General features: G+C 55.4%; 1 protein-coding gene across 1 annotated transcript in view; it reads right to left on the bottom strand.

The window, feature by feature from the left end:
* Positions 1-3590: 3590 nt before the first annotated feature.
* STRN4 (striatin 4) overlaps positions 3591-25829 on the bottom strand; it is a 32269-nt gene continuing 10030 nt past the window's right edge. The window contains exons 3-18 of the mRNA XM_067556790.1: positions 25251-25324; positions 24880-24958; positions 21417-21617; positions 20444-20600; positions 18823-18973; positions 14441-14554; positions 14039-14157; positions 12260-12435; positions 11395-11442; positions 10616-10737; positions 10016-10183; positions 9070-9210; positions 8508-8606; positions 7620-7706; positions 6777-6965; positions 3591-6668 (exon numbers count right to left, since the gene is read on the bottom strand). Coding sequence (XP_067412891.1) covers positions 6796-6965; positions 7620-7706; positions 8508-8606; positions 9070-9210; positions 10016-10183; positions 10616-10737; positions 11395-11442; positions 12260-12435; positions 14039-14157; positions 14441-14554; positions 18823-18973; positions 20444-20600; positions 21417-21617; positions 24880-24958; positions 25251-25324 — 1906 coding nt within the window. The 3' untranslated portion in view covers positions 3591-6668; positions 6777-6795. The remainder of the gene's footprint in view (positions 6669-6776; positions 6966-7619; positions 7707-8507; positions 8607-9069; positions 9211-10015; positions 10184-10615; positions 10738-11394; positions 11443-12259; positions 12436-14038; positions 14158-14440; positions 14555-18822; positions 18974-20443; positions 20601-21416; positions 21618-24879; positions 24959-25250; positions 25325-25829) is intronic.

Here is a 25829-nt window from a genome sequence, read left to right as displayed (position 1 = left end):
GCATGTGCGGTGGGCGTGCACGTGTGGGCGCCCCATCATGCTGCCATACATGGTGGGGGCGTGCATGCAGTCAGGTGTGTACAGCTGTGTGCACGGTGTTGGCAGGCACGCCGGTTCATGGGGACACATGTGTAGGCCTGTCCTCAAGCATGTATGTTTCTGCACAACGGTATGCACCGTGCATGTGCATCTATGTACAGTGCATGTGTGTGCAATGCGTGTTCATGCATGTGCAACCTGGGGTCTTTGAGCAGCTGGCTGATCCTCCCTCCCAAGCCGCAGAGCTGCTGGGGGTTTTGCTGGGGCTCCCGGAGCCAGGTGCCCACTAGCACATGGAGCTCTCCCACCTGCCAGGGCAGGCTCTGCTTTACAGGCCCGGCCGCGCCCCCTCAGGAGCCTCAGAGTGAGTTGGCAGCAGGCTGGGCTTCTGCGGCAGGCTCTGCAGGTGCTTCCCCTGCCAGTCCCTCCCCCAGCCACCACCAACACAAACAGCAAGGGGGGGGGGGAGAGATAGGCTGCTTCACCAGCCCCCTCCTGGGAAAGGAGCTGGCCTGTGCCAGCCACAGGGCAGCTCTACCGCTGCTCCTCAGTCCCGACCTGCAGCCCCCAGGCTCCCCCCATCTCTACTGCCTCCCCCCATCCCGATGGGCTCCCCTCCCCAGCTCTACCACTGCCCCTCCAACCCAACCCACACCCCTCTGGGCCCCCCCCCAGCTCTACCATCACTCCTCAGTCCCGACCCAGAGCCCCATGGCTCCTCCTTAACTCTACTGCCTCTCCCCTATCCTGACCCACATCCCCCTGCTATCCCAGCCCCGAGCTCCCCCTCCACACAGCTCTGCTGATGCAGCTCAGGTCTTGCCCCATAGGACCCCTGCTGGTCCCTGGCCCTTACCTGGCTGGGAGAGCACTACCATAGTTAGAAAAAGGAGCATCCCAATTAAACAAACATCAGGAGGGAGATAAGGGAACCGGGGCATCTTTGCTGGAGATTTAGGGGGCGGGAGGAAGCATTTCCGTTAGTCCCAGCCTCTTCCCCCAGGGTAGCTGGTTCAAAACCAGTTCCTCCTCTTTTCCGAGGACATTTGCTTCTTGGAAATAAGTGCAATACGTGTGGGTGTGCGCATGTAGGTGTGCGTACTTGTGCACGGCCAGGGAAGGTTCCTGGCAGCAGCAGCTAAAAGCAACATTCAAACCTCCTTGTAGGAAATGATCAAACAATCTGTCCATATAAAGAAGCCTGACAGACATCTTCAGCCCAGCCGGGGCAGGGGAACTTAGGGCCCATGTGCCTGCAGCTCCCATTCGCTTTGGGGGGCTCGGCCCCTCTGGAGATCAAGGCCTCAGGAGGCACCTGCCCCCGAGCTTTAGGCCCAGGCAAACTGTTAGGAAGCTCACTTCTCAATTCCCCTCCCATCCCGCTTCCCCCACCTCCTCAGCCACTGCCAGGGGAAACGGATGGTCTAGGTTAGCTCCCTGTTATTATTAGGTGCAATATGGTAGCATCTAGAAGCCCCACTCATGGACCAGGACGCCATTATGCTAAGGGATTTACAATTTTTACTGCTATTACATGTATTATGGTAACGCCTAGGCCCCCATCACAGACCAGACCCCTATTGTGCTAGGAGGCTGTACATTTTTATTGCTATTAGGTGTATTATGGCAGTGCCTGGGTTGGCATCCCAGTTCCCTCGAGCCATTGACCAGGACCACATTGTGCCAGGCACTGTACGTTTTTACTAGCAAGGTGTACTACGATAGCACTCGGGAACAGGCCCCCCTTGTGCCAGAGACTGCACAAACACAGAACAGGGACAGGCCCTGCCTCACAGAGCTGATCCCCCGAAACCCTCCCTCCCAGACACACACGTCTAGGGCCCTTCAGCTCACGGGGCCCAGCCGGTCTCAGCCCCTGGGTGACAACAACTCACACAAGCAAGGCCAGACTAAGGCAGTCAAAGGCCCTTGGTACGCTCCTACCAGCCCTGTGCCCTGCACCCACCTATCTGCTGGAGACCCATCACCACTCGTCTTCCTCCCTTTGGGGGGCTGGGGTCTCAGCGCCTACCTGCTCCGCTGGGTGTGTGGAGGGACCCTTCTGACACCAGCTTCATGGAGTCGCAATAGGGTAAAGAGATCCCCCCACACACCCTTTTCCTTTCAAGAGACCAAGTGCCCCTGGCAATTTCTCTCTTAGCAGCTGCCACAGAATGGGCAAAGTAGGCTGAGCTCACTGTCACTACAGGGGCCTGGCACCCCTGCGATGCCAGGAGCCCTGGCAGGGACGTAACTGCAGTGGCCAAGCCTCAGAGGTAGGTGAATGCCCCTTCACTGCCATCCAGCCCCACGCCAGGACTGGGCCCTGCTGTAAAACTCCCATCGATCAGCCGACGCTGGTTTCAAACAAGCCCCAGTGCTGGGGATCAGGCTCTGCTCCCTGCTGGGGGCGGAGAGGAGGAAAGGCCCACACCCTAGCAGCGTGAGCCTCCGGCCATCTCCAGCCCGAGAGGGGGAAATCACAAAGGAGGGCAGCAGCTGGGATCAGGGTCCCCATGGAGCTGCCCCCTGCCATGATGCAGTACAGAGCCACACTGACCTGGCTGGTGTTCGTCCATTGGCCAAGGGAGATGGACGCAGACCGAGTTGCTCCCATTTCTGTCCCTGGGCACTGGAAGCTACTATTAGAGCAGTCTCTAGGGTAGCTTTGGGGGCGGTTCGGGGGCGGGGTGTGCAGATGTTTATCACCCCTCTCCCTGGCAGGCTCCTATGCCCCTGGGGAGAGGAGCTTCTCTGCCAGGTGAGCATCATCCCGCTGCGCTGATCCTGTGCCTGAGCGGGGGAGCATCAGCCTGGCTCTCACTTGGTCACTCAAGTAAATCCCTGCCAGTCACTCTCAGGCCGGGGGGGAAGGGGGTTTCAAGCCTTGGGGGCCCCTCCAGGACCAAAGGAAGGCACAAATTATAACCGCAGGGAAGAGGGGGCTCTGATGGGCCCACGCGACAGGAATCGGGACCCTTGCTGCCTGTGCGGGGCAGGGAACAGCCCCAAGCCGGATCTGCTGTAACATTTATTTTGCTTTAATGTCACAAATCTTGGATGGCCAGTATCTGCCCCTCCCTGCCACCTCCATCCCAGTTCAGGCCACGAGGCCCATCTAGACCGAGGTCCCGCCCGTTCAGCTTAACAGCCCGGGTGCCTGGGACCCCCTTCGCCCCACTGCAGATCACAGCAATGGGCTCATCCCCAGCCTCCCTGCTCCTATGGATCAGGCCCTTCGAGCCCAGTTTCCTGGCTCGTCAAAAGCAATCCCTGCTACTTTAGCAAGTGATCCTTCCCCAGCTTGACCCCTGTGGAAGCAGGCAGAGAATACTTCGCTTTCCCTGCGAAAGGGGCACCTGTGTGAAACGCATGAGCAGAGCGCACGGGGGACACCCCACCCGATGCAGCTGCCCCCCAGCCCGGCCTGAGCAGGGCCAGGGCCAGGGCCAGGGCCAGGGCCAGGGCTTGGTTGGGAGGGGTCAAGAACCAGCAGGAAGTGATGCAGTGGGCACTAGCAGAGCTGCGCTGCTAGAGACGCTGTCGGCCAGACAAACCTGAGACCTTATGTTCATGTCCCGTTCCCTGCCTCCACCCACCACCGAGTCAGTATCAAACCTGAGTGGTGGAGCAAAGCCCAGCTTGGATGATTCCTCCCACAGTTTCAATTGGATAACCAGGCTCTCCTTCACTTCCCGTCCCACACTCATCCTGTCCCTTCACTTCCTGTCCTATACACTGCACCCTAGAGGTGGCTGCATTTCAACTGAGGAGCAAGAGTGCGCCCCCATCTGTGCAAAGGTGCTAAACGTAAAGATTGCTGCATCGACTTGGCTCAATGCCGTGACAAGCATGGGAAAGAACCTGCTTCTTATTCCAAAGGGGGTTTATTGAGGCAGATTTTTTCACATACGATTCAGTCTTGTGATTAAACAGGACAAAAAAAACCCAAACAAACCCAAAGAGGTCAAATAAATATACAATAAAAAGTTAAACGGCATTAAAAAGGCGAGTGCTCTGTTTGGATAAATACAGCACACCGATACATACAGTATACTGGGGAGACAGGCCGAGATTTTCAACTGCGGCTAGTGATTCGATTTCTTGGAGAGCTCCCCCGCCTCCAGATGCCCTAATGGGGCCTGATTGCCAGAGGGCGGCTGGCTCCGGAAGACCCCCCTTTAGAGCTGGCACCCCGCAATCGCCAGTCGGTTTGAAAATGCCAGCAGTAGAAACTATCACACAGTGATAACATGGTTTGTGGTCACTTTAGCTTCAGCCCTTTAGGTGTCTCTGGGTTCGGTTTCAATGGGATTTCATTTGTACAGAATATGTAAGGACTTTTTTCTTTGTTACAGGCGATCAGATGAAACCAAGAAGGATACCAACCGGAGGCAGGGATTTGCACCCCTCCGGCTGTGGTGGAATCACCCCCTTGCAGCAGAGAGGTTTGAGAGCCCTGTGATCAAAGCTAACATTTAGTTCCCTTTTAGTTCCCCCTTGTCCATCTGGTTGCTGGTGTTATGGGATTCTGCATGAAGCAGGACATGGCACGGGCTCCAAGGGGTGCTCCCTGGAATTAGTGGCCGAGCTGAAGTGAGGAAGCCGCCCCTGCTGAGATGCGGGAGATGGTTCCCGACATGGCGAAGATAATACACAGCAGTTAGATGGCACCATGCACTTTGCAAACGGGGTCGGGCAGGAAGAATTCCTGTTCCCCTAGGGGACAGGGAAAGAGAGCGGAAGTGACTTCCCCAAGGAGTGGGAATAGAACCCAGGAGTCCTGACTCCTAGCAGGGCCCCTGTCCTAACCATTAGACCCCACTGCCTCTCAAGTAGCGTTGCAGTCTAAACTGCCCCCTCTCCATGGGAGTCATGCAGATTAGCAGGGGGTGATTTCAGGGGAAGGTCTGCACGCTGCATATTCAGGAGGCTATTAAAGCAGAAGCCAGTACTTCACGCTCACCCCTCCTCCTCTCCCGGGTGGATGACATTAGCGGAGCCAGCGGTGTCTGAGAGTGGGGGGCAGGTAGGGAAGCTGTTGGGGCAGCCCTAGTTCTGTGGGCTTTATTGCTGGGGTGATGGCGAGGGTGACTCTACCCACAAACCAGCCCTGAGGGCAGTGAGATTCGTCAGGCTCCGTGCATGGCCATGTCCAACCCTTGCCCGGGCTGCTGGCACTGGCTTGCTCCAGGGGGTGTGAGAAAGACTGGAGCAATTACCCCAGCTAATGCCATGGACACCCGTGTCCATTCCTGATGAGGGTGGCCTCACTTCCTGGGAACAGCGAGGGGGGGGGGGGTTAGTGTTCTGGGGGTGCACTCCAGGCTCTGAGCACTGGGGACAGGTGCAGAAGCAGGCTGTAGTGGGAGGGCAGGAGAACCGTTGGTGGATGACTGGGCAGGGGTGCACACCTGTGCTAGGGAAGCAATAGTGTCACATGGGAGCCGCCGGCGCGGAGATCCGTCCCCACACGGGAAGGGATTATTGCTACAATAAGGTGGGAAGCCAGAGGAGGCCGAGGGCTGCCCCAGGACCAGGCGGGGGAGAGGGGGATCCAGGTGAGTGCCAGGCAGGCCAGGGCCAGAAGGAGATCAGCTGAGGTTGGCAATGGGGGAGCATGACCGGCACAGATCAGGCCAGCGGCGCTGCCTGCTGCAGAGGTGAGAGAGAAGGGCAGCGGCTGTCAGCCCCTCCATTATCAAGGCTGTAACCCCTGGATTTGTGTCCCATCCCAGTCCCTCGCCCCGCTGGGTGGAAGCCTGGACCTGGGACCCACCTTCTGGGAACCTTCCTGGCCTGACCCAACACCATGGGACCCATTATCCCAGGTCCGTCTGAGCAACCGCCCAGCTGGCCCCCCTTCCCCTCAGTGCCCCTCCTCCCTGGCTCTCCAGCACCCCAGCCCCTCCTGCTGAGGGGCCTGGCACATGAGGGGTGAACCGCCCAGCTGGCCCCCCTTCCCCTCAGTGCCCCTCCTCCCTGGCTCTCCAGCACCCCAGCCCCTCCTGCTGAGGGGCCTGGCACACGAGGGGTGGGAGCTGGTGCCTCGGCCGGCAGGGCAACTTGGCTGGGGGCCGGCAGGGCAGAGCTCGGGGAGGAAAGAGGCAGGCTGGGCCAGGAGACTCTTCTGGAGGGTTTGTGAACCCTGAAGGTACCGGGGGTGGGGAGCGGTGGAGGTGGAAGTTACTTTGTGGCCTGGCAGAGCCTGGCCCAGGAGAGTCAGGAGGCAGCGAGGGCTGCCTGGATTCTGGGGAAGGGACGGGTGCCTGACGTTATGGAACAGCTGGGCCCAGGCCCAGCCACAGGCCCAGGCCCAGCCCCTCCCCACCATTAGCTGTGTCTGGCCCTGAACACTTTCCACTCTCTGGCTGGGAAATAAAATCAGGCAACCTTGAAACAAGCAGAAAATATTCCAGAGTCTGGCTGCTGGGCCCTGAGGGCACGGGGAGGGGCGGTCACGGGGCTGCCATCCTCCCCTGCCCGCCCCCACCCCCGCCACACACGTCCACGCCACTCCACTGGGGGAGAAGAGCCGCCCCTTGGCGGCAGGTCCTGAGCTGTGGGGAGGTGGGGGGATGCTCATCGCCAGACGGGGTTAGCACCTCTGGGGAGTCCGGGGGACCCACCTGTTGGGAGACACAAGAGGAACAAGACCCACAGCAGGTGAGGCAGCGGGGCAGATGGGCCTCTGGACTCCCCCTCCGGCGCCGCCCTGCCCCACAGCCCCGGCTCACCTGTGGGATCCTCTGCCGCTCATACAAAGACCTTGGCCAGGGCATCGGCCCCAGCACTGGCAATCAGGGCCTTGCTGGGGTGGAAGGCCACAGCGTGGATGGCCTCCTCGTGCTTCTTGCGGTGGGCCGTGATCTCCTGCACACACGTCTTGTTGTCCAGGTTCCAGAGGCGCAGCGAGCAGTCATGGCCTGGAAGAGCCAGCGGATGAGAAGGGTCAGCCAGGGACTGGGGGGAGAAAAGACTTGCCCAAGGTTACACAGCGAATCAGTGGGAGAGTAACAGAATCCAGGAGACCTGGCTCCTAGCCCCCCCGGCTCTAACCACTAGATCCCACTCCCTTCTCAGAGCTGGAGACAAAACCCAGGAGTCCTGAGTCCCATTTGCCTCCTCTTCCCTCAAAGCCCAGCTGGCAGCCGGCAAAGCCCAGACCTCCCCCGGTCACTCGTTTACTGCACTTAGTGCTGGATTCTGGATCCACCTACCACTGAACATGCCCAGGCCAAGCGCCCCCGTATCGCTCCCTACACCGGAGGGACACCTCTCGCTAGATGTGGGAGAGGACAGCCCAGCCTCCGTGACCCATTTGATCCTCGGCCCCTCTGCTGCAGCCAAGAGAGCACATCTATTCCTGCCAGCAGTGATGGCGGGTGCCCTGCCTGGAAGCGGCCGAGATTCAGCAAACCCATTTCATGCCATGGCCACTTGGGCAGAAACAATTTTTGGCCCCCGCTGCATATGAACCCATGGCTCGTTGCCCATCACCCCCCTTCAGAAGACTCTCAAGGCCCAAAGCAGGCAAGATGCATGCAGCTGGGGTCAGGGTGGGCAAGACACACACTTACTTCCCGACATGAGGAAGACCCCGTTGGGGTCCACGGCGAGGCAGGTGACAGCATCCAAGTGAGCGACCATGGAGTGGATGGCTTTCCCTGGACAGAGAGAGGAGAGGAGGTGAATAGGGCAGCCACCCTCCCATGCCTGGGGCCTGCTCCAGCCGCTCTCCCCACAGTCCACGTGGAGGGGTAGCTTACATGGGCATGGGAAAGGCAGCCCCCTCTCCTAGGGGGTCTTGGAGCAGCACGCTCAGGGGAGGGTGCAGAGAGTCCCCGGTGGCCTCTGTCACCGAGAGAGACGGGGACAGGCGCCTCGTGGGGAAGGAGAAGACAGTGACAACCCCAGTGGGTGAGCAGGGAGGACTGGAGCCATCGGATCAGCAGACATGGTCTGCTCAAGGCAGGTGAGCGGAGTTTGGGGGCAGACTGGTCCTTGGGAGGGCCACGGACATGTGTCACCTGGGGACGGAGGAGCCCCCAGGCAGGGCATGCCTGTCATCCCACCATGGGTGAGTCTCCCAGAGAAGGGCTCACGTGTGCCCTGGATAGACGGCAGGCGGCACGACGGGGCCTGGTAAAGGAAGGAGCTGGCCGCTGCACGTCTGGATTTCAATGGAGCCCCCTGCCTCTCTTCCCAGCCCCAGCAAGAGGGGATACCCAGGGCCCAGGCTTGACCCCAAAGCACAGCGGAGGGCAGTGATGGGAGGGGGAATCCTCCCTCAAGAGCCTCTGGGCTGTGGGAGAGATGGCCCGGTGAGGGGGAGCTCTGGGAAACAGCAAGGCCCTTCACCGCTCCCAGGAGGTTGGGATCAGGGCTTCTGGCTGCCTTCCTGCTGGGGTCGGGGGGCAGCAGGGAGCAGGTCTGTGCCAGCCAACGCTGGCAGGTGGCTGCCCTACCTGTCCGGTTGTCCAAGAAGCGGATCCCTCGGTCGTCATGGGCCGTGATGGTGACGGGCTGTGTCGGGTGGCTCACAACGTGGTTGATTTGACTGACTCCTGGTTAGAAGGCGGGAGAGGGAGCTGGTTACAACCAAACCATCTGTGCTCCCCTGGCCCCCAGCTCCGTGCCAGAGCAGCTGTTAGGCTAGGACCAACCATTCATCCCCCTCTTCCCAGCCCGAGGAGCAGCTGAGCTGGCCTGGCCCCTCTGTGCTCATCCTCTGCCACCCCTGCCAGACAAGCACCTTCCAGCCAAGGATCTCAAAGCACAAACTAAACTGCTAGGCCTCACTGCTGCCTGGGAGGTGGGCCAGTACTGTTATCTCCACTTCACGCTGGAGCGGGGGGAATCAGGGAGAGGTAGTGACTTGCCTGCCTTCACACAGCAAATCAGTAAGAGCTGTGAACAGAACCCAACCTCCCCCTTGCGCTCTAACTACTGGACCCCACTCCCCTCCCACAGCTGGCTCTAGAACCCAGGAGTCAGCCCTGCTCATTGCTGCTCCCAGTCCCAGCTCACCAGTGGCTGCTCTGGATTCCAGCATCAGGATGGCCTGGGAGGTCTCCAGGTCGTAGAGCGCTGTGTTGCCCGTTCGGAAGGCGGCCACCATGTGGGTGGCGTCCGTGCTGGCGAACGTGACAGAGGTAGGGATTCCGTACTCTGCAGGAAGGGTGGGGCCACAGGGAGAACAATGAAGGCTGCCTTACAGGATCGACCGTCACACTTCAGTGCCAAGACCACAGCTGCTGCAGCTCCCAACAGAGCATTCTAACCACCTGGGTCTCAACCTGACCACCCCAAAATGCAGCCATCTCTAGGGTGGAGCATGTCACATGCACACAGCCACAGCACCCAATTTACAGCAGGAAGTGCATCCGATTGAAACAACAGAGGTCTGTGAGAGAGGCAGAATGGCATTCCCCAAGTTGGAATGTGACCTGCCCGTCAGGGATAGCATCATGTCTCTTGGGAAGATATCAAAAGATTATCAATGCCCACAGTAGAGAAGGGCCCTAGTTTTTCATCTCACCTGAAAGAGGGCACCTTTCTAAGGTACATATATGGCCCTCTGGCTCTGTAGTATCTGAGTGCCTCACAATCTTTAATGGATTTATCCTCACAATACACATGGGCAGGGCATAATTCCCATTATGGGGGAAACTGAGGCACAGAGAGACAAAGTGACTTGCCCAAGATCACATAGGCAGTCTGTGACGGACCAAGGACTTGAACCCAGGTCTTCCAAGTCCTAGGCTAACGCCCTAGCCAATGGGCCATCCTTCCACCTACCAAGCACCGTGCTCTCTAGGACTGTGGCAGGGCCCGGTGGTTGACTGGCCCAAGAAGAGAGAGTTCCCCATACTGTTTCTAACACCTCAAAGCCTCAATCTAGTCAGGAACATTTTCTCTAATGAGCTCCCCCATTTCCCAGCCATGCTTTGGTGCCCCAGGGTGGGGTTCTCACCTCGCTCCGTGTTGTAGGTGCTGAGGCAGGATGGGCTCCTGCTAGGGTCCCATATCCTGACCGTGCCATCTGCAGAACACGAAGCCAGGCGGTTCTTGGAAGGGCTGAATGCCAGGCCCCAGATCGCATCCGTGTGGCCTTCCAGGACGTTGCTGAGGACTCCTGGATCTAGGCCAGAAACAAAGCCAGGCTCAAGGAAGAGTCACACAGCGTCCTGGCTCCCAGCCGGGGGCCTTACCCTGGTTTGCCCCAGGGACGCCCTGTAGCTGCCAATGCAGTGAGGGGCTTAGTGCAGCCACTTCCCAGCATACAGTGCTCCACCTCCACCGGAGCGGCCAGGCCACAATGCATGTAGGAGCTGTAATCTCCACAGGACAGACCAAGGACCACTGCACCCTGATGGAGTTGCCAGCACAACTCCCCAGCACTGCCGCTCTCCCCTCCCATCTGTCCCAAGGAGACAAAACCACCCGAAAAGTCTCACATTTGGGCCTCACTCACCTCTCCTCCCAGCTGGCAGGGGGTGGACTGGGTACTCTGGGATCTGCTCAGTGCCTAGGGAGTGCCAGGCGAGAGGACGGACAGACGGCTGTGACTTACCATAACTGTCGTAAGGGTCCATGCTCAAATCCGGGACCCTCCAGAAGCGGATCTTTGTGTCCGTTCCTCCACTGAAGCAATATTCGCTGTTACAGCCCATGGCGACGGAGAGCACCGGACCCCTGCAGAAACGGGATGGCCACAGAAAGGAGCGGCAGGGTGAAGGAGGGGCAAAGAAAGGATGTGGGGGACAGCTTCCAACGTTGTAGGATGCAGCTTCCCCTCCCTGCACCACGCTCACAGAAACTCTCCCCCAGGAGTTAGTGAGGATGCAGGCCACACAGGCTGAGCTGACCACAGCTGCCCACTAGGGGGAAGCAGCACCCAGCTGCGGAGCCCATCTTGTTCATGGAGTCAGAGCGCCCTCTAGTGGCAAAGCCTCGACTATGACGCTGCTCTGCAGGCACTCCAGCCAGACAGCACCTGGCTGGACTTTGCTGCTCCCTTCCCCGCGGACTGACTGAGTCGTTTAATGATCTCGCAGGGCACAGGAGCTGCACTTGTGGGCAGGATGGGGGTTCAGGCTTAGCCCTGGCCCTCTCACCCCAACCCCCTGCAGGTTTAAGCCTCCCCCCTTCATTACATCAAACTGCCGAGACCAAGGTTCCAACAGCTGCGCTGGGGCTGGGGATCCAGACTCCAGAATCGCAGGCTTGTTGATTCTCTGGGCCCACAAAGTTCATTAGAGAGTCGCCCACGGATTCAGGATCGACACACAGGTGGGGAGATGCCCCTTTGGGCCACGGTTCCAGGCACACGCCTCACACCCCGGGACCCACCTGTGCGCCCGAAAAGCGTAGACTGGCTCCACGTCCAGCGCAGCATTCCTGTGGCAGGAGAGGAAAGGGCAAAGATTGGGGGGGGTGCACAGGTCCTCTGGGGGCCACTCACTGCTGGCGGGGCTGGGTGTTTTATACTCCACCATCCAACCGGACTGGCTTAGGGACACTGCAGGACCCCACAGGGGAAAGGTCCAGGATTCAATGCATGCAGGCCCTTCCTTTAGCATCAGGGGACAAGGAGAGGGGACTCTGCTGTGATTTTAACCCCTTTGTGCCCACCTCAAGCTGAACAGCTCAAGTGAACAGCTGGCAGTGCTCCCCTTCCCCATCTCCTCATTCCAAGTTAACCAGCCCAGGAGCAGCATGATGTGGGGTGCCGGGGTAAGTGAGCTAGACCCCAGGGACTCCTGGCTGGCAGATGCCTTAGACAGATGCCCTTCCTCAGATCTAACCCTTTTCTTCACGTTTGGTTTTTACAGGGCATGTAAGCCCTCCCTCTCCTCCTCCTTCCCCCCCCCCCCCCCCGCAGCACCTCCTGCTGGCCTTGCTAAGCAGGGACGACTGATACCTGAAGATAGCGGGATGCACAATATAAAGGTTCACTCCCCCCACAGCTTGAGTTAAGCCCCTCCCAGGCATGCCTCCCCCCCGTACCCTCAGTGGCCCCGCTCTGCAGGTGCCAGTTGGTTGCTGCGGCCTCTCCCTGCAGCAGCACCTTGCAGCTTGCCTGATCCAGGAACTGCCGCACAGGGAGGACACCCAGCCAGCAAACCCTGGCAGAAATCAAGGGGGCCACGTGCCACCCCACACGCATCACCTCTGCCGAGCCTGGCACACTTCCCAAACCACAGGCTACGCTCACTTTTTGGCAGCGACTGTCTTCTGGAGGTTCCACAGCTTCAGGGTGCCATCCTCAGAGGCCGTGACCAGCGCGGACTCCGCGTGGTGGAAAACCAGGGCCCGGATCCCATCGTAGTGACTCCGCAGGGTGAACTTGGGATTCCAGGTCTTCTTAAAAGCATCCTTGCCGTCCGACAGCTGGGAACGCAAAACAAGGCCACAGGATTGCAGCTGCGCTCTTCCTCTCCTCTGCCGAGCTGGGCCAGACCACCTCTGTCCATTTCCAATTAGATCCCCCGACAGGGACAAGCAGCCAGGCTGCCGCTGCTCATCCTCTTCTGTTCCACTTGTGGTTAATTACCCCAGGCATTTGCCTGCTTGCTGGCTCAGTACCACTCCTGTCTAACTACATTAGGCCCTTAGATGGCCTCCATCACAGTCGTCTCAGAGCACTGCACAATATTTATCCTCTCAATACCGCTGTGAGGCGAGGCAGGGTAGGGCAGAGGTATTATTATTACTGTCTCTTTGTTCGTACAGCACCTAGCACAATGTGGCCCTGGGCCAGGACTAGGCCTCCTAAGTGCTACCATAAGACACCTACTAAATAATAATTTCACTGATGGGGAAACTGAGGTACAAAGAGACTAAGTGACTCACTGAAGGTCACACAAACAGTGTATGGCAAAGCAGGGACTTGAACCCAGGTCTCTCAAGTCCTAGGCAAGAGTCATAACCATTGAGCCATCACTCCTCTCCACCCCAAGAGGCTCAGTTACATGCTTTTGCTGATGTTAACAGCAAGCTGACTTTCCATGGAACTGCTGGGCTGGACAGGACCCCAAGAGGTCCTCTAGTCCATCCCCCTGCACTGAAGCAGGGGCATGTCTACCTCCTATCTCGTCTTGGGAACCAAGCACTCAGGTCTGGAACTGGGAATGCTCAGGACAGGAGTGGATTAGAACAAAACTCTGTCAGGTAGGAGAAGAGCTAAAAGAGGCAGGAAAGAAACCTGAACTGGCCTCATGCTCCTTCCTGCACTGCAAAACGGCTGCGTACCTGGAAGGGAAACTAGCAACCCCAGTAGAGACTGGTCACACTGGTATGTTCCCTACCTATGCAGGAGGGTGTTCTGGTGGTCCCACAGGAATCAGAGTTCGCTCCACATGTCCCAGACCCATGAGAAGACCCCGCCTCTAGCCCCCCCGGAGTTCACATCTGGGGACATGTCCCGCCTGATCCCAACTGCCTGCCTGGCGCACATGAAGCAAGAGGGCATCTGCGCTGGACAGGACCCAGATCACGTGGTCTGTCCATCTGCTCCACACCCAGATAAGCTGGTAGCTAGCGCAGGAGCACCGAGGGCCCTGCAGCTTCCTACATGGAACACCCCCCAGCACGCAGGCCGCTAGCTTCGGCACCAGCTGCAGCCCTCGTCAGTGCTTCCTGCAGAGGGAATTACAACAAAGCCCAAGCTAGGTCTGTGGAGAGAAATGGTTGCTAACTCCGACCCGGGGGAGAATGAGAAGAAATGTTCCTGGATAACACTGCATCCAGGGACCCCAGGATCCAGAAAGATCCCCCGCTTGCGGGACTCAGACTCATCTTGATGGGCAGATGTCAGTGCGAAGGACAGCGGGGTATCAGTTCGGTGCTCACTGGAATGGGATATACTGGCTGCAGGGAGTGGCGCTGTCCCACAGGTGCCTGGCACCATAAGCGGCACTGACTAATGCTCATGGAGCCTGTGCTAAGGGCCAGCTCGGAAAGCTGAGCCAAGAAGATGACGCCGGCTACTTACGTCACAACTGAGCTCATTGTCGTTGGTGACGGTCAGGTCCGCCAGGTCCCCCAGACTTACTTCCCCTCCGCCGATGGTATCCATGATAAACACGTCCGAGGAGAAGCCGAGAGACCCTGCTGCGTGGGGAGAAGGAGAAAAACTCAAGGCTAACTGGAGGGGTGCCAGGAGGAATGGGTTTACAACTGGAGGAAAGGAGGCGGTACCCCAGACCCCCTGCTTGCACCCACAAGCTCGAGGCGGGAATGTTGGGGGCACCCCTAGGTGGGTGGTAGTTTGCCTGAGCATGATGGATCCCCAACTTCTCCCCTCCATAACACAATCCCCACCCCACAGCCGGAAACAGGATTTGCAACTCCCAGACAATTCCAACTTCAGGGGAACAAAGGGACTAGGCATTACCTTCATGAGATCTGGGGTGACTGGAGATGGCAGGTGGAATGGATAGTTTAGGAGGGAGCCCATCGGTGTCCTGGAGATCAGCAAGCATGCCTTGAAGCTTAACTCTCCGGCTATCTGCAGAGGAAGGAAAGGTGAGAGAGGACTGTTACAATCCAGGCTCTGGCAGCACGGTAAGAAGCACAAGCTGCTTTGGGAACAGGACCCGACCCCTGAAATATACTTAGCATGGGTTTGCCCTCAGCATCCCATGTAAAAGCAATGCCGTCACTTCAAACCAATCATGGGGAGGGGTGCAATGCTCTTGCTTGCTGGCAGGTACAGTCAGGTCAAGTACCACTTGACCCGACTGTACCTGACCCGAGTACCACTCGGGGAAAAAAAAGGGAGGGGACTTGCGGCGGGGTTTCGCAGTGGCGGCGGGAGGGATTTCCAGCGGGGTTTCGCGGTGGCGGGGAGAGACGGGCAGCGGGGTTTCGCAGCGGAAACAATGCCCGCCGCCGAAACCCGTCCGCCGTTTCCCCATTTTCGGCAGCAGAGTTTCACAAGGATGGGTGGGAGGGCCCGTCCGGCGGCGGCGGATTCAGCACCGCGCGTACCACCCAGCCCTCCGGTAAGTACCGTGGTACACGTACCACCGGTTGAGAACCGCTGCTGTAAAGGAAAACAGCAGCTCTAGGGGGCGCTCACATCATAGAGTTCAGGCCCAAGGGCTAGGACCAGCTTCACTGTCCGCAACTGGCGCTGCCAGGAGCCAGGCTGGAATCACTGATGGTTGGAATGGAGGAGATGGACTGTGTGTTTATGTGGGAATGTGGGGGGAATGACATCTCATGCCATTAAGCCTGCAGAGGAAATGCAGCCGCTCGGTGCTTTCCTGCTGAAGGCTGGCTGAGGGAAGAGCAGGATCATCCCGACCGGACACAGAAACAAGGGCTGTTGCTCGTCAGGAAGTCTGTGTTTCCCTTCTGAAATCTCAGAGCACAGCTCTGGGGGGAGGGGACAGGGAATCCCACATCCCTCCAGAGCCTGCAGCAGACATGGGGAGTCAGTGGCTCTCCCACCTTGCCAGAAACCTTCCCCGGTTTGGGAAGTTCGAACGTAACGGCCAGACTGGGTCAGACCAATGGTCCATCTAGCCCAGTATCTTTCCAACAGCAGCCAATGCCAGGTGCTTCAGAGGAAATGAACAGAATAGGTAATCATCAAGTGATCCATCCCGTCGCCCAGTACCAGCTTCTGGCAACAGCAATCCCTGCCTATCCTGGCTAATAGCCATCCATGGCCCTATCCTCCAGGAATTTAACTGGTTCTTTTTTGAACCCCATTATAGTCTTGGCCTTCACAACATCCTCGGGCAAGAAGTCCCACAAGTTGACTGTGCGTTCTGTGCAAAAATACTTGCTTTTGTTCGTTTTAAACCTGCTGCCTATTAATTTAATTGGGTGACCCTTAGTTCTTGTGTTATGAGGAGTAAATAACACTTCATTATTTACTTTCTCCATACCGGTCATGATTTTATAGACCTCTATCACATTCCCGCTTAGCCGTCTCTTTTCCAAGCTGAAAAGTTCCAGTCTTATAATCTCTCCTCATATGGAAGCTGGTCCATACCCCTAATCATTTTAGTTGTCTTTTTCTGTGCCTTTTCCGATTCCAATATTTTTTTGAGATGGGGCGACCAGATCTGCACACAGTATGCAAGATGTGGCCGTACCATGGATTTATAAAGAGGCAATATGATATTTTCTGTCTTGTTATTTATCCCTTTCCTAATGATTCCCAACATTGTTAGATTCTTGACTGCCAATACACATTGAGTGGATGTTTTCAGAGAACCGGCCACAGTGACTCCAAGATCTCTTTCTTGAGTGGTAACAGCTAACTGAGACCCATCATTGTATATGTACAGTTGGGATGATGTTTTCCAATGTGTATTACTTTGCATTTATCAACACTGTATTTCATCTGCCATTTTGCTGCCCAGTGACCCAGTGTTAGGAAGGATTAAAAAAGGATCTTACAGTCTGCTTTGGACTTAATTATCTTAAGTAGTTTTGTATAGTCTGCAAATTTTGCCATCTCACTGTTTACCCCTTTTTCCAGATCATTTATGAGTATGTTGAACAGTCCTGGTCCCAGTACAGACCCCTGGGGGACACCACTATTAGGTCTCTCCATTCTGAAAACTGACCATTTATTCCTGCCCTTTCTTCCTATCTTTTAACCAGTTACTTATCCAGGAGAGGACCTTCCCTCTTATTCCACAACAGCTTACGGTCATTAAGAGCCTTTAGTGAGGGACCTCATCAAAGGCTTTCTGAAAATCTAAGTCCTCTATATCCACTGGATCACCCTTGTCCACATGCTTGTTGTCCTCCTCAAAGAATTCTAGTAGATTGGTGAGGCATGATTTCCCAGGTTGACTCTTCCCCAGCATATCATGTTCGTCTATGTGTCTGATAATTCTGTTCTTTACTATAGTTTGAACCAATTTGCTTAGTACTGAAGTTAGGCTTACTGACCTGTAATTGCCGGGATTGCCTCTGGATCCCTTTTTTAAAAATTGACCTCACATTAGCTATTCTCTAGTCATCTGGTACAAAAGCTGATTTAAATGATAGGCTACATACCACAGTTAGTAGTTCTGCAATTTCACATTTGAGTTCCTTTAGAACTCCTGAGTGGATATCATCTGATCCTGGTGACTTATTACTATTTAATTTATCAATTTCATCCAAAACCTCCTCTATTGACACCAGTCTGGGACAGTTCCTCAGATTTGTCACATAAAAAGAATAGCTCAAGTTTGGGAATCTCCCTCACATTCTCAGCCATGAAGACTGATGCAAAGAATTCATTTAGTTTCTCCACAATGGCCTTATCTCCCTTGAGTGCTCCTTTAGCAGCTTTATCATCCAGTGGCCAGACTGGTTGTTTAGCAGGCTTCTTGCTTCTGATGTACTTAAAATTTTTTGGCTTTTACGTTTTAAGTCTTTAGCTAGCTGTTCTTCAAATTCTTTTTTGGCCTTCCCAATTATATTTTTACACTTCACTTGCCACAGTTTATGCTTCTTTTTTATTTTCCTCAATAGGATTTATCTTTTACTTCTTAAAGGATGCATTTTTGCCTCTAATTGCTTCTTTTACTTTGTTGTTTAGCCAAGGTGGCACTTTTTTGGTCCTCTGACTATGTTTTTTAATTTGGGGTATACATTTAAACTGAGCCTCTATTACGGCGTCTTTAAAAAGTTTCCAGGCAGACTGCAGGGATTTCACTTTTGGCACTGTACCTTTTAATTTCTGTTTAACTAACTTCCTCATTTTTATGTAGTTCCTCTTTCTGAAATTAAATGCTATCATGGCGGGCTGCTCTGGTGTCATCTCTCCCCGCCCTCCAACAGGGATGCTAAATTTATTATATTATAGTCACTATTACTGAGCGGTTCAGCTATATTCACCTCTTGAACTAGATCCTGTGCTCCACTTAGGATTAAATCAAGAATTGCCTCTCCTCTTGTGGGTTACAGAACTAGATGCTCCAAGAAGCAGTCATTTAAAGTGTCAAGAAATTTTGTCTCTGCATCCTGTCCTGAGGTGACATGTACCCAGTCAATATGGGGATAGTTGAAATCCCCCATTACTATTGAGTTTTTTATTTTTATAGCCTCTCTAATCTCCTTGAGCATTTCACAGTCACTGTCACCATCCTGGTCAGGTGGTCAGAAAGGGAATTACTCTCCAGAGAGATTTTATGGCATAGACAGACAGGAGTTTACAGGGTGACTGGAAGCACAGCACACAACAGATCCTAGCGAGTGAGAGGCTGTACAAGCATCTTAGGGAAGGGAAGCAGCAACTCCTCTGTATGGGGCTCTTGGGATCTATGTGCAGCTCTAGGCACCATGGTACCAGGAGGATATTAATGAACCAGAGGGAGTTTGATGACCAGAAATGATCCCAGGAGGGGGTTGAGAGTAAAGGTATCTGTCTTCCTGACTCCTAGACTTCCTGCTCTAACCACTAGACCCCACATCTCTCCCAGAGATGGGGACAGAACACAAGCACCCCAGCTCCCAGCAGCCCCTGTGTTCTACGCAGAGCTTGGCTAAGCTACGATGAAGGTTTCGGGGGGACAAGGGAGCTGGCTGCATACACATGAAGGATGTCACCACAGAGCAGAGTTGGGAATCAGTTTGCTTGACACACAGATGTAAGCTGCAGCAATGGGAGGGAGTTAATCAAGGGTTAACGTGAGCTGTAAGGAGCTGGGGAATGATTTCCCCCAAGGACATGCGGAGAAGGGGGACGCCCATCTGATGGACACTGGCTCCTATGTGGAGGCTGCCGGGAGCTACAGGATCCTAGCCACACTCTCCCATTACCGAGTTCATTCCCGTCCCCTGAGCGCCGGCTGTCGCCAGAGCCTTCGCCGTTCTCCCCAGAGCCCAAGAAGTCAAACTCGTTCAAGGCGTCCTCAGAGTCTTCATCATCATCTTCATCCTCCACCTCGGGCATCAGGGGCTTCGTGGGAAGCTGGCAACACAGAGCCGGGAGAGAGTTAGCCTAGGGTGAGGGGAGAATACTCCAAGCTTTGTCTGCTCCCTACAGCCCGGGGAGACAATGCAGAGACACCAGCCCATGGGACTGATGAACCCAGCCCTGTGATGCACTCCAGGAAGATTCTGTTGCACACAGGAGGGCTGGGGAAGGAAGATCAGAGACAGTGGCCAAGGAAAGCCATCACTACTGATGAGCTAGGGCAGAGCACATCATGGAAAGGGCGCTGCCATTCTCCAGGCAGAACACTTCGGGGGAGCCATGTGCACATACGGCTGCAGTCACTAATGGGTTAACTGTTCTATACGAGGTCTGCTAGGCCAACAGTTGCTATTATGCACAAGCACAGCAGAGGGTCCTGCACATTTGTGTTAAGACACACGTGTGCACCGACATGAACATGGCCCAGAGCTTCCCTGGCTGTCCCGTTACCATGCCCCCAGGTTGAGCGTTGGGGCGGCACGTCCCTCTCACCTCGGGGCAGACTGCAGTTGGGAAGGTGAAGTTGTTTCAGGCATCAGTGTGTTACGGCAGCAGAGGTCAGAGCACCCCCTCTGCAATCTCCGCCACACAGCTGCTGCTGCTGCTGCACGGGTCTTGTTAGAAGCCAGAGATACTTGAAAGGGGACAAGGGAACCCTGCAGAAGAAACCACCACTCCCCTATCAGCAGGGGAAGGGGAACCAAGAAAAAGAGGGACCATAGGCTAGTGGTTAAAGCACCGGGGCAGCCAGGGGTCTGGACTCCTGGGTTCTCTCCCCAGCTCTGGGAGGGGAGTGTGCCTAGTGGTTAGAGGAGGGGGGCTGCTGGGAATCAGGACTTCTGGGTTGTCTCCCCAGCTTTATCACTGGGCATGTCACTTCCCTGCTCTGTGCCTCAGATCCTCCATATGTAAAATGGGCACACTGCAGGCGCTCCCAGTAGGATAGAGCATGAGGATTAATTAAAGCCCTTTGAGATTGTTGGATAAAAATGCTAACAGAAGGCCAGGAATTATCATTGCTAGGAGTTTTCACCTTCAGCTCCCACCACCCACAGTAGGGGACAACTTCCTATCCAGCTGCCAAGGCAAACACAGGAGCATCTGCTCATTATGTTACTTGTCCATTTATAGCACCCTTCAGCAGAAGCTAACCAAGCCCTTTACAAAGGTGGGTGTGTATTAACCTCATCATACAGGTAGGGAAACGGAGGCACGTGGGTGGGATCAGCCCACAGCCACAGAGTGAGGCAGTAGTAAAGCGGGGAACAGAACCCAAAAGTCCTCACTCCCAGGGAATCCTTGTTCTGACCAATCCGCTACACTCTCCTCCCAGAGAGGAGATAGAACACAGGCATCCTGGTGCTCAGCCCCTGACTCTAGAAACCTATTGGGAGGGCTGGTTAGAGCAGTCCAGGACCCGTTAATGCCTGAAATAAGATGTTCTTGTATCCTCGGGAGACCTGCCTTTACTCGCTGCTTCTTGTGCTGTCGCTGGGTCTCGAGAGGAAGGCCTTCCAGATCCTCCTCTTCATCGCTATCCTCATCCTCACAGTTCTGGAGGAAGGGTATCTTCTCGATCACCGAGCTGCTGATCCGGTCCTTTGTCTCCTTCCCAGCGTTCCTGCCAGAGGGAGAGTCATGCCAGGCCATCGTTAGGAAGCTGCAGCATTGCAGCCCCTGACCCAGCCTGGCCATTGGGCAGAGGGAACAAGAGCAGCTGAAGGGATAGAAACCTCCCCGTTTCAGGGCATGAGCTGATCCCCAACTGCCTGGGGTTGGGAAGAAACTTCCCCCATGGGCAGGCAATGCCACAGGAATCTCCTGTCACAGCTTCCTCTGAAGCAGCTTGGACTGGCCACCGAGAATCCTGGTCTGTTCTGCTTCCTATGCCAGAAGATCTCCAAGGCCCAGATGTCCCTTCCACGGTGCCTTGCGGCTGGACTTGCAGCACTTCAGCAGGGAACAGATGCCCATGCAACAACCCACTGGGGATGAGACACGTCATGCAGGAGTGGGGGCAGCTCTCTCCACTCGAGACTGACTGCTGGCAAAGCGCCATCCAGGCAGTGCACCCCCTTCTACCAACCAGAATCGGGGCTAAGACCCCTCCCTGTAGCGGGGGTATCCCCCTCCACGCAGTGCATCACCCTCCTCCACTGCCAACCAGACTCTGGGTTGAATGTATCCAGCAGAGACACCCCCAGCCAGCCAGACCACCCCTCCCCCGTCCAGCAGAGACCTACCCTGCCCCATGAGACACGGCAGGCTGGAGCCCCCCTCCTACCAGCCAAACCCCATCCGTGCAGCAGCCTGTGGGACAGCCACAGGGAAGAGATCCATGCAGCTCCTGGTATAGTTCAAGAGCAGGCACAGAAGAGTAACGCCTCCTACAGGCGGGAAGCAATACGCATGGACTGGACAGAGGCTGCTCGCTCACCTTTTAATCTGCTCCTCGATCTGTTTGACAAGCAATGACTCTCCCCCATTCAGCCCAGTGGGCCCTGGAGCAGGCCCCGGCCCCAAGTCACTGGGCTCCATGGTACCATTCAGCTCCACGGAGCAGCGGCCCAGCAGGGAGCGCACTCGCTTGGAGCGCATGTCCAGGATGGTGTCTGTGTAGCCCACTTCTTCCAGGTACCTGCAGGGAGGGAGAAAGGCGAGCTGAGTGCTAGGGCCCAGGGCAGGAAATCATAACACTCTCCATCTGTGGCAACTTCCCTCTAGGATCTGCAAGCACTTTAGAGGCACGGTGGGTCAATCTCACCAGAGCCAGACACAGCACGGAGAAGGGACTCCTCCAAGTCAGCAAAGCAGGCCCAAGACCTGCCCCCTCGCAGTCCTGTGCTCTCCCACACTTTGTCCGTGATGCCAAGAAGGCAGCCCAGATTTAGGGAGAAATGGGGGAGTCCTGGGCAGATCTCCAAGGAGCTTCTTTCTGAAGTAGAGTGCAGCATGAGATGGTCCTCCATGCTGCCAGCGGCATTTTATCCTGAGCGTGGTGGGTGGCTCTCTCAGCCACAGGGCAGATGGCACATGAAAGGGAACGTAGCAGCAGAGAGGAAGGATGGCCCTATGGGTAAGGCCTGGGGGCTGGGAGTCAGGAGAGCTGGGTTCTGCCCTCTCGGCTTGCTGGGTGGCCTCGGGCAAGCTTGCACTCTCAGCATCTCAGTTCCCACCCTGCACACATGGGGACAATGCTACAGAACTGACACCCGGAGGACTGGGAAATTGGCGCATGGGGTCCAGACAGAGCCCAAACTCACTGCCCAAGCTACATCTGTGGGAACGATGAATTCCTCACCTGCCACAGGAGCATTTGCTGCACTGTCAGGATGGAGCCACACTCTTGGGATGTGCCTGCACCAAAGCCCCACACTGGGAAGCTCTGACAGTTGAGGGACTAGGGCTATGGTTTAGTCCAGGTGAGGTCACATAAAGAGGGATCCTCTCCCCATGCATTACTGCAGGGTCTTTTCAGCTTGCTGTGTAATTGTGCATGTCCTGGCAGCAGCAAAGGGAGCATCCCAAAGCCTTCAGAGTTGACCAGGACATGTAACATTTAGGTTCTACACTGTGTCAGGAGTGCCACGGAGCCTTGTGCAGGGCATTTTTGCACCCTTGTGTATTTCACGGATCAAAATCAATAAACCTGTGACCTGAGGCACCAAAGCCAGGATTATCAATAGCCAGAAAGAATAGCCTGGAGGGGTGCAAACCATCCCTTTCATCTCAGTGAGGGTGTTAACTCTGGAACCTATTGGTGACCGTTCAAATGTCAATGCTGACTGTTTCATTGCTACTAATGTTATGCGTCTCCATTAGTGCTGGATGGGTCTCATGGCAGCTAACTGCTGGGGAGGGAAATAAGGGACTCAACATGCCTCTCCCCAAATGTAACGACACCTGTGCAAAATGGGGTGGGAAAGAAGATGCAGCCCCTCTCCAGTACCACAAGCTTCTCCCAGACAAGCCCAACCCTCTGGCTTCTCCCAGACTTTTCCTCTCCTATACTCTGCAAAGCAGCAGCATGTGATCAGTGCGAATGTTTGAGCACAACAGAAGTTCAGCTGTGACAGTGTAAAATCAATTACATTGAACATTACTAGCTGCAGAGGAGTCTGTACTGACCAGAGTTGAGACCGTGAAGGGGACAAGGACTGGGGTGGGGAGGAGAGACTGAGAATATGTCTATACTAGAAACGTGAGTCGACCACCGCAGTAATTACTGTGGTGCTGCATGTCCACACTACCCTCCTTGGGTCGGTGATGTGCGTCCTCACCAGGAGCGTTTCCACGGACCTACGAGGGGCAATGTGCCCACGCTCTCAGCTCCTCTAGCAGCTCTTTGCTGAGAGCCCAGATGCCCCATAGGTTCTCGGAGGGCTGTCTGTCCCCCCTCGCCTCCCAATTCCATGCCGGGAGCAAGGGGGAGAAGCTGCCTCCAGCTTCCCACCCCCAGGAAGCAGGGTCCAGCTGTCCCAGCTCCTTGGCTCCCTCCCCCGCCCAGCAGCCTTGTCAATTTCAATTGACAAGACAGCCAAGTGTTCCCAGCCTAGGCGGGTGTTCCAGTGTGGAGCAGCCTGGGCTTCACACCCTGACTCCCAACCAGGAGCGGGGTCCAGCCGCCCAGCTCTCCAGGAGAGAGCTTATCAATTATCACAGCTCCAGCAGAGCCATGAAATTGATAAGAGAGCTAACAGCGGATATAAGTAACACAGTGGCTACACAGACACTGCGTGGCCCTAAATACACCGACATAAATCTACACCTCTCATGGAGGTGCTGTTATGATGTCGGTGTAGTAGGGCACTTAAATCGGCAGGACAAGGCTGAAGTGCGGAAACTGACATAATGAGGTCGAGGTAAACTGCCTCGCGTCAACCTAACTGTAGTGTAGACCAGGCCTGAGACCGTGCAGCTTAGCTCTAGGATGCCTGCTGCAGAACCGCGGTGTACTGTGCCCCATAGGGCCCTGCATCTTGGTTACAAATAGGTCTTAGAAGAATGCTCACTTGTCTGTCAGTGGTTAAAACAGGCGATTTGCGGGGTTTAAGTTTGGTTCTATAGAAACTACTCTTCCTGGCTCCACACCTGCCAGCACTGCTTCAAGCGCTATTTGTGACAACCCAGCTCCTTTACACTGTGAGCTATTTTCTGTATGTTTGTACAGGACCTAGCACAATGGTGCCTCGCCATGTCTGGCCTCTAAAGATACGTTTACACTGCTGTTGTTACTTGAGCTAGCTCAGGTATGTCTACACTTGCTGCTGTCACCCTTCCGAACTGCAGTGTAGAGATACCCAAGGTACAGAACACCAGCTAGGGCAGAGATGAGGCACCACTTGCTGCTTCAACAGCTGGGGGAGAGTGTGTGTGGGGTGTGGGGCACCGACACCTTTTACCAATTGCACCTGGAATAGTTTGAGATTAAGTCCCTGGGGCCCCGATGGTCAGGGTTTTGCATAGGGTGCAGAGTGCAGGCATATCCCAAAAGGCAGGGACCTGTGCTGACAATGCTCAAAGGAAAATCACCTCAGTCACCAGTGAAATGCAATTGCCTCTGGGATGCAGCACAGCTGGTGTTTACCAGCACATGCCAATGCTGCCATGCAGCATGGGATAGGAAGTGAAGAAGAATCTCATACCCAAATGAAACAAATGGAAGATTCAGCGAGGGAGTGGAACTGCCCAATATAGAACAGGACACTGGGATCCATGCTCCTGTGGGAATTTCTTCTAAGAGCTACAATCAAAGTAAATCCTGCCTGGAGACTCATCCTAGGGGCTCACCTGACTTCTCCTTCCTCTGTCCCATCACACAATGCTCTCCATTCCCCTACCTTTCCCGGGGGCTCAGGTCCTAAGCCTTCGGCCCCTCTCAGAAGGCTCTTCATACTCACTGCCGGAGCAGCTGGCGCCCTTCTTTCCACACCAATGGGTTGCTTTCCAGTGAAGTAATTTCCGCTGGGCCATTGGAAACTGGGAGGAAAGTAAAAGAAGGGTGTCAATGACACATACACGCCATGGAGATCCCATTCTGGCTTCAGCACCAGCTTTTCAGCAAGCCATCCACAGCCCTGGACCAGCCTCAACTCCAAGCCCTCATGTTGGCTAACACCCTGGAAAGAATCTATCCCTGAGGTCAGAAGCCCATAGTATCCCACACCCCAGCTGTACAAAATCACAGGAATCACGTCTGCATCCATTAGCAGGGCACTGGGTGGAACACACAGGACACTAGGGGTGTGAGAACACTTGCATGGTACAATACCTGGCTCTGACAGATCTGCTCTCTTCTCCCCTTGGTTCGGTTCGGTTCCAAACTTCAGCTTGTGGTATTTCGACCTTGAACGAACGTGGAAAAATGAAGTTTGATGTGAACTTTAAGCAACTGCAGCAATGCACGATTCCCATGTTATAGAGGGGGAAACTGAGGCACAGAGCAGCAACGCAACCTGCCTATGGTCATACAGTGAGTCTGCTCCAGCCAGTGGAGAACACTCCTCCTCGGAATGGAGATCAGGACCCTGAAGTCCTGACTCCCCACGCAACCTGTTCTAACCTGACAATCCTTCCCCTGAGAGCTTGAACTTGAATCTAGCAGTCATAGCTCAAAGTGTTTCTCTGCTTTCATCTAGTCTAACCAACAGACCAGCGCACGGACCAGAGCCAGAGTTAGACACTGACCGTAGTTTGGTCCCTTCGTACTTCCTTAGGCTCTCCCCAAGAGCCAGTAACAGTCCAGTGTGCTGTCGTGTGTGTGTGTATATGAGGGGGGAGGAGGATGGGGAGGGCAACGGACCCATCACCATTTGGAAACCCTTGCAGGTGGACTTGTGAGTGAGCTGTT

The sequence above is a fragment of the Emydura macquarii genome, unplaced genomic scaffold (genome assembly GCF_026122565.2).
Source record: "Emydura macquarii macquarii isolate MOO-44397 ecotype Brisbane River unplaced genomic scaffold, CSIRO-AGI_Emac_v2 contig_1790, whole genome shotgun sequence".
Lineage (NCBI taxonomy): Eukaryota > Metazoa > Chordata > Testudines > Chelidae > Emydura > Emydura macquarii.
Note: the sequence above shows the minus strand (reverse complement) of the source record. Positions and strands in the feature narration are given on the sequence as shown.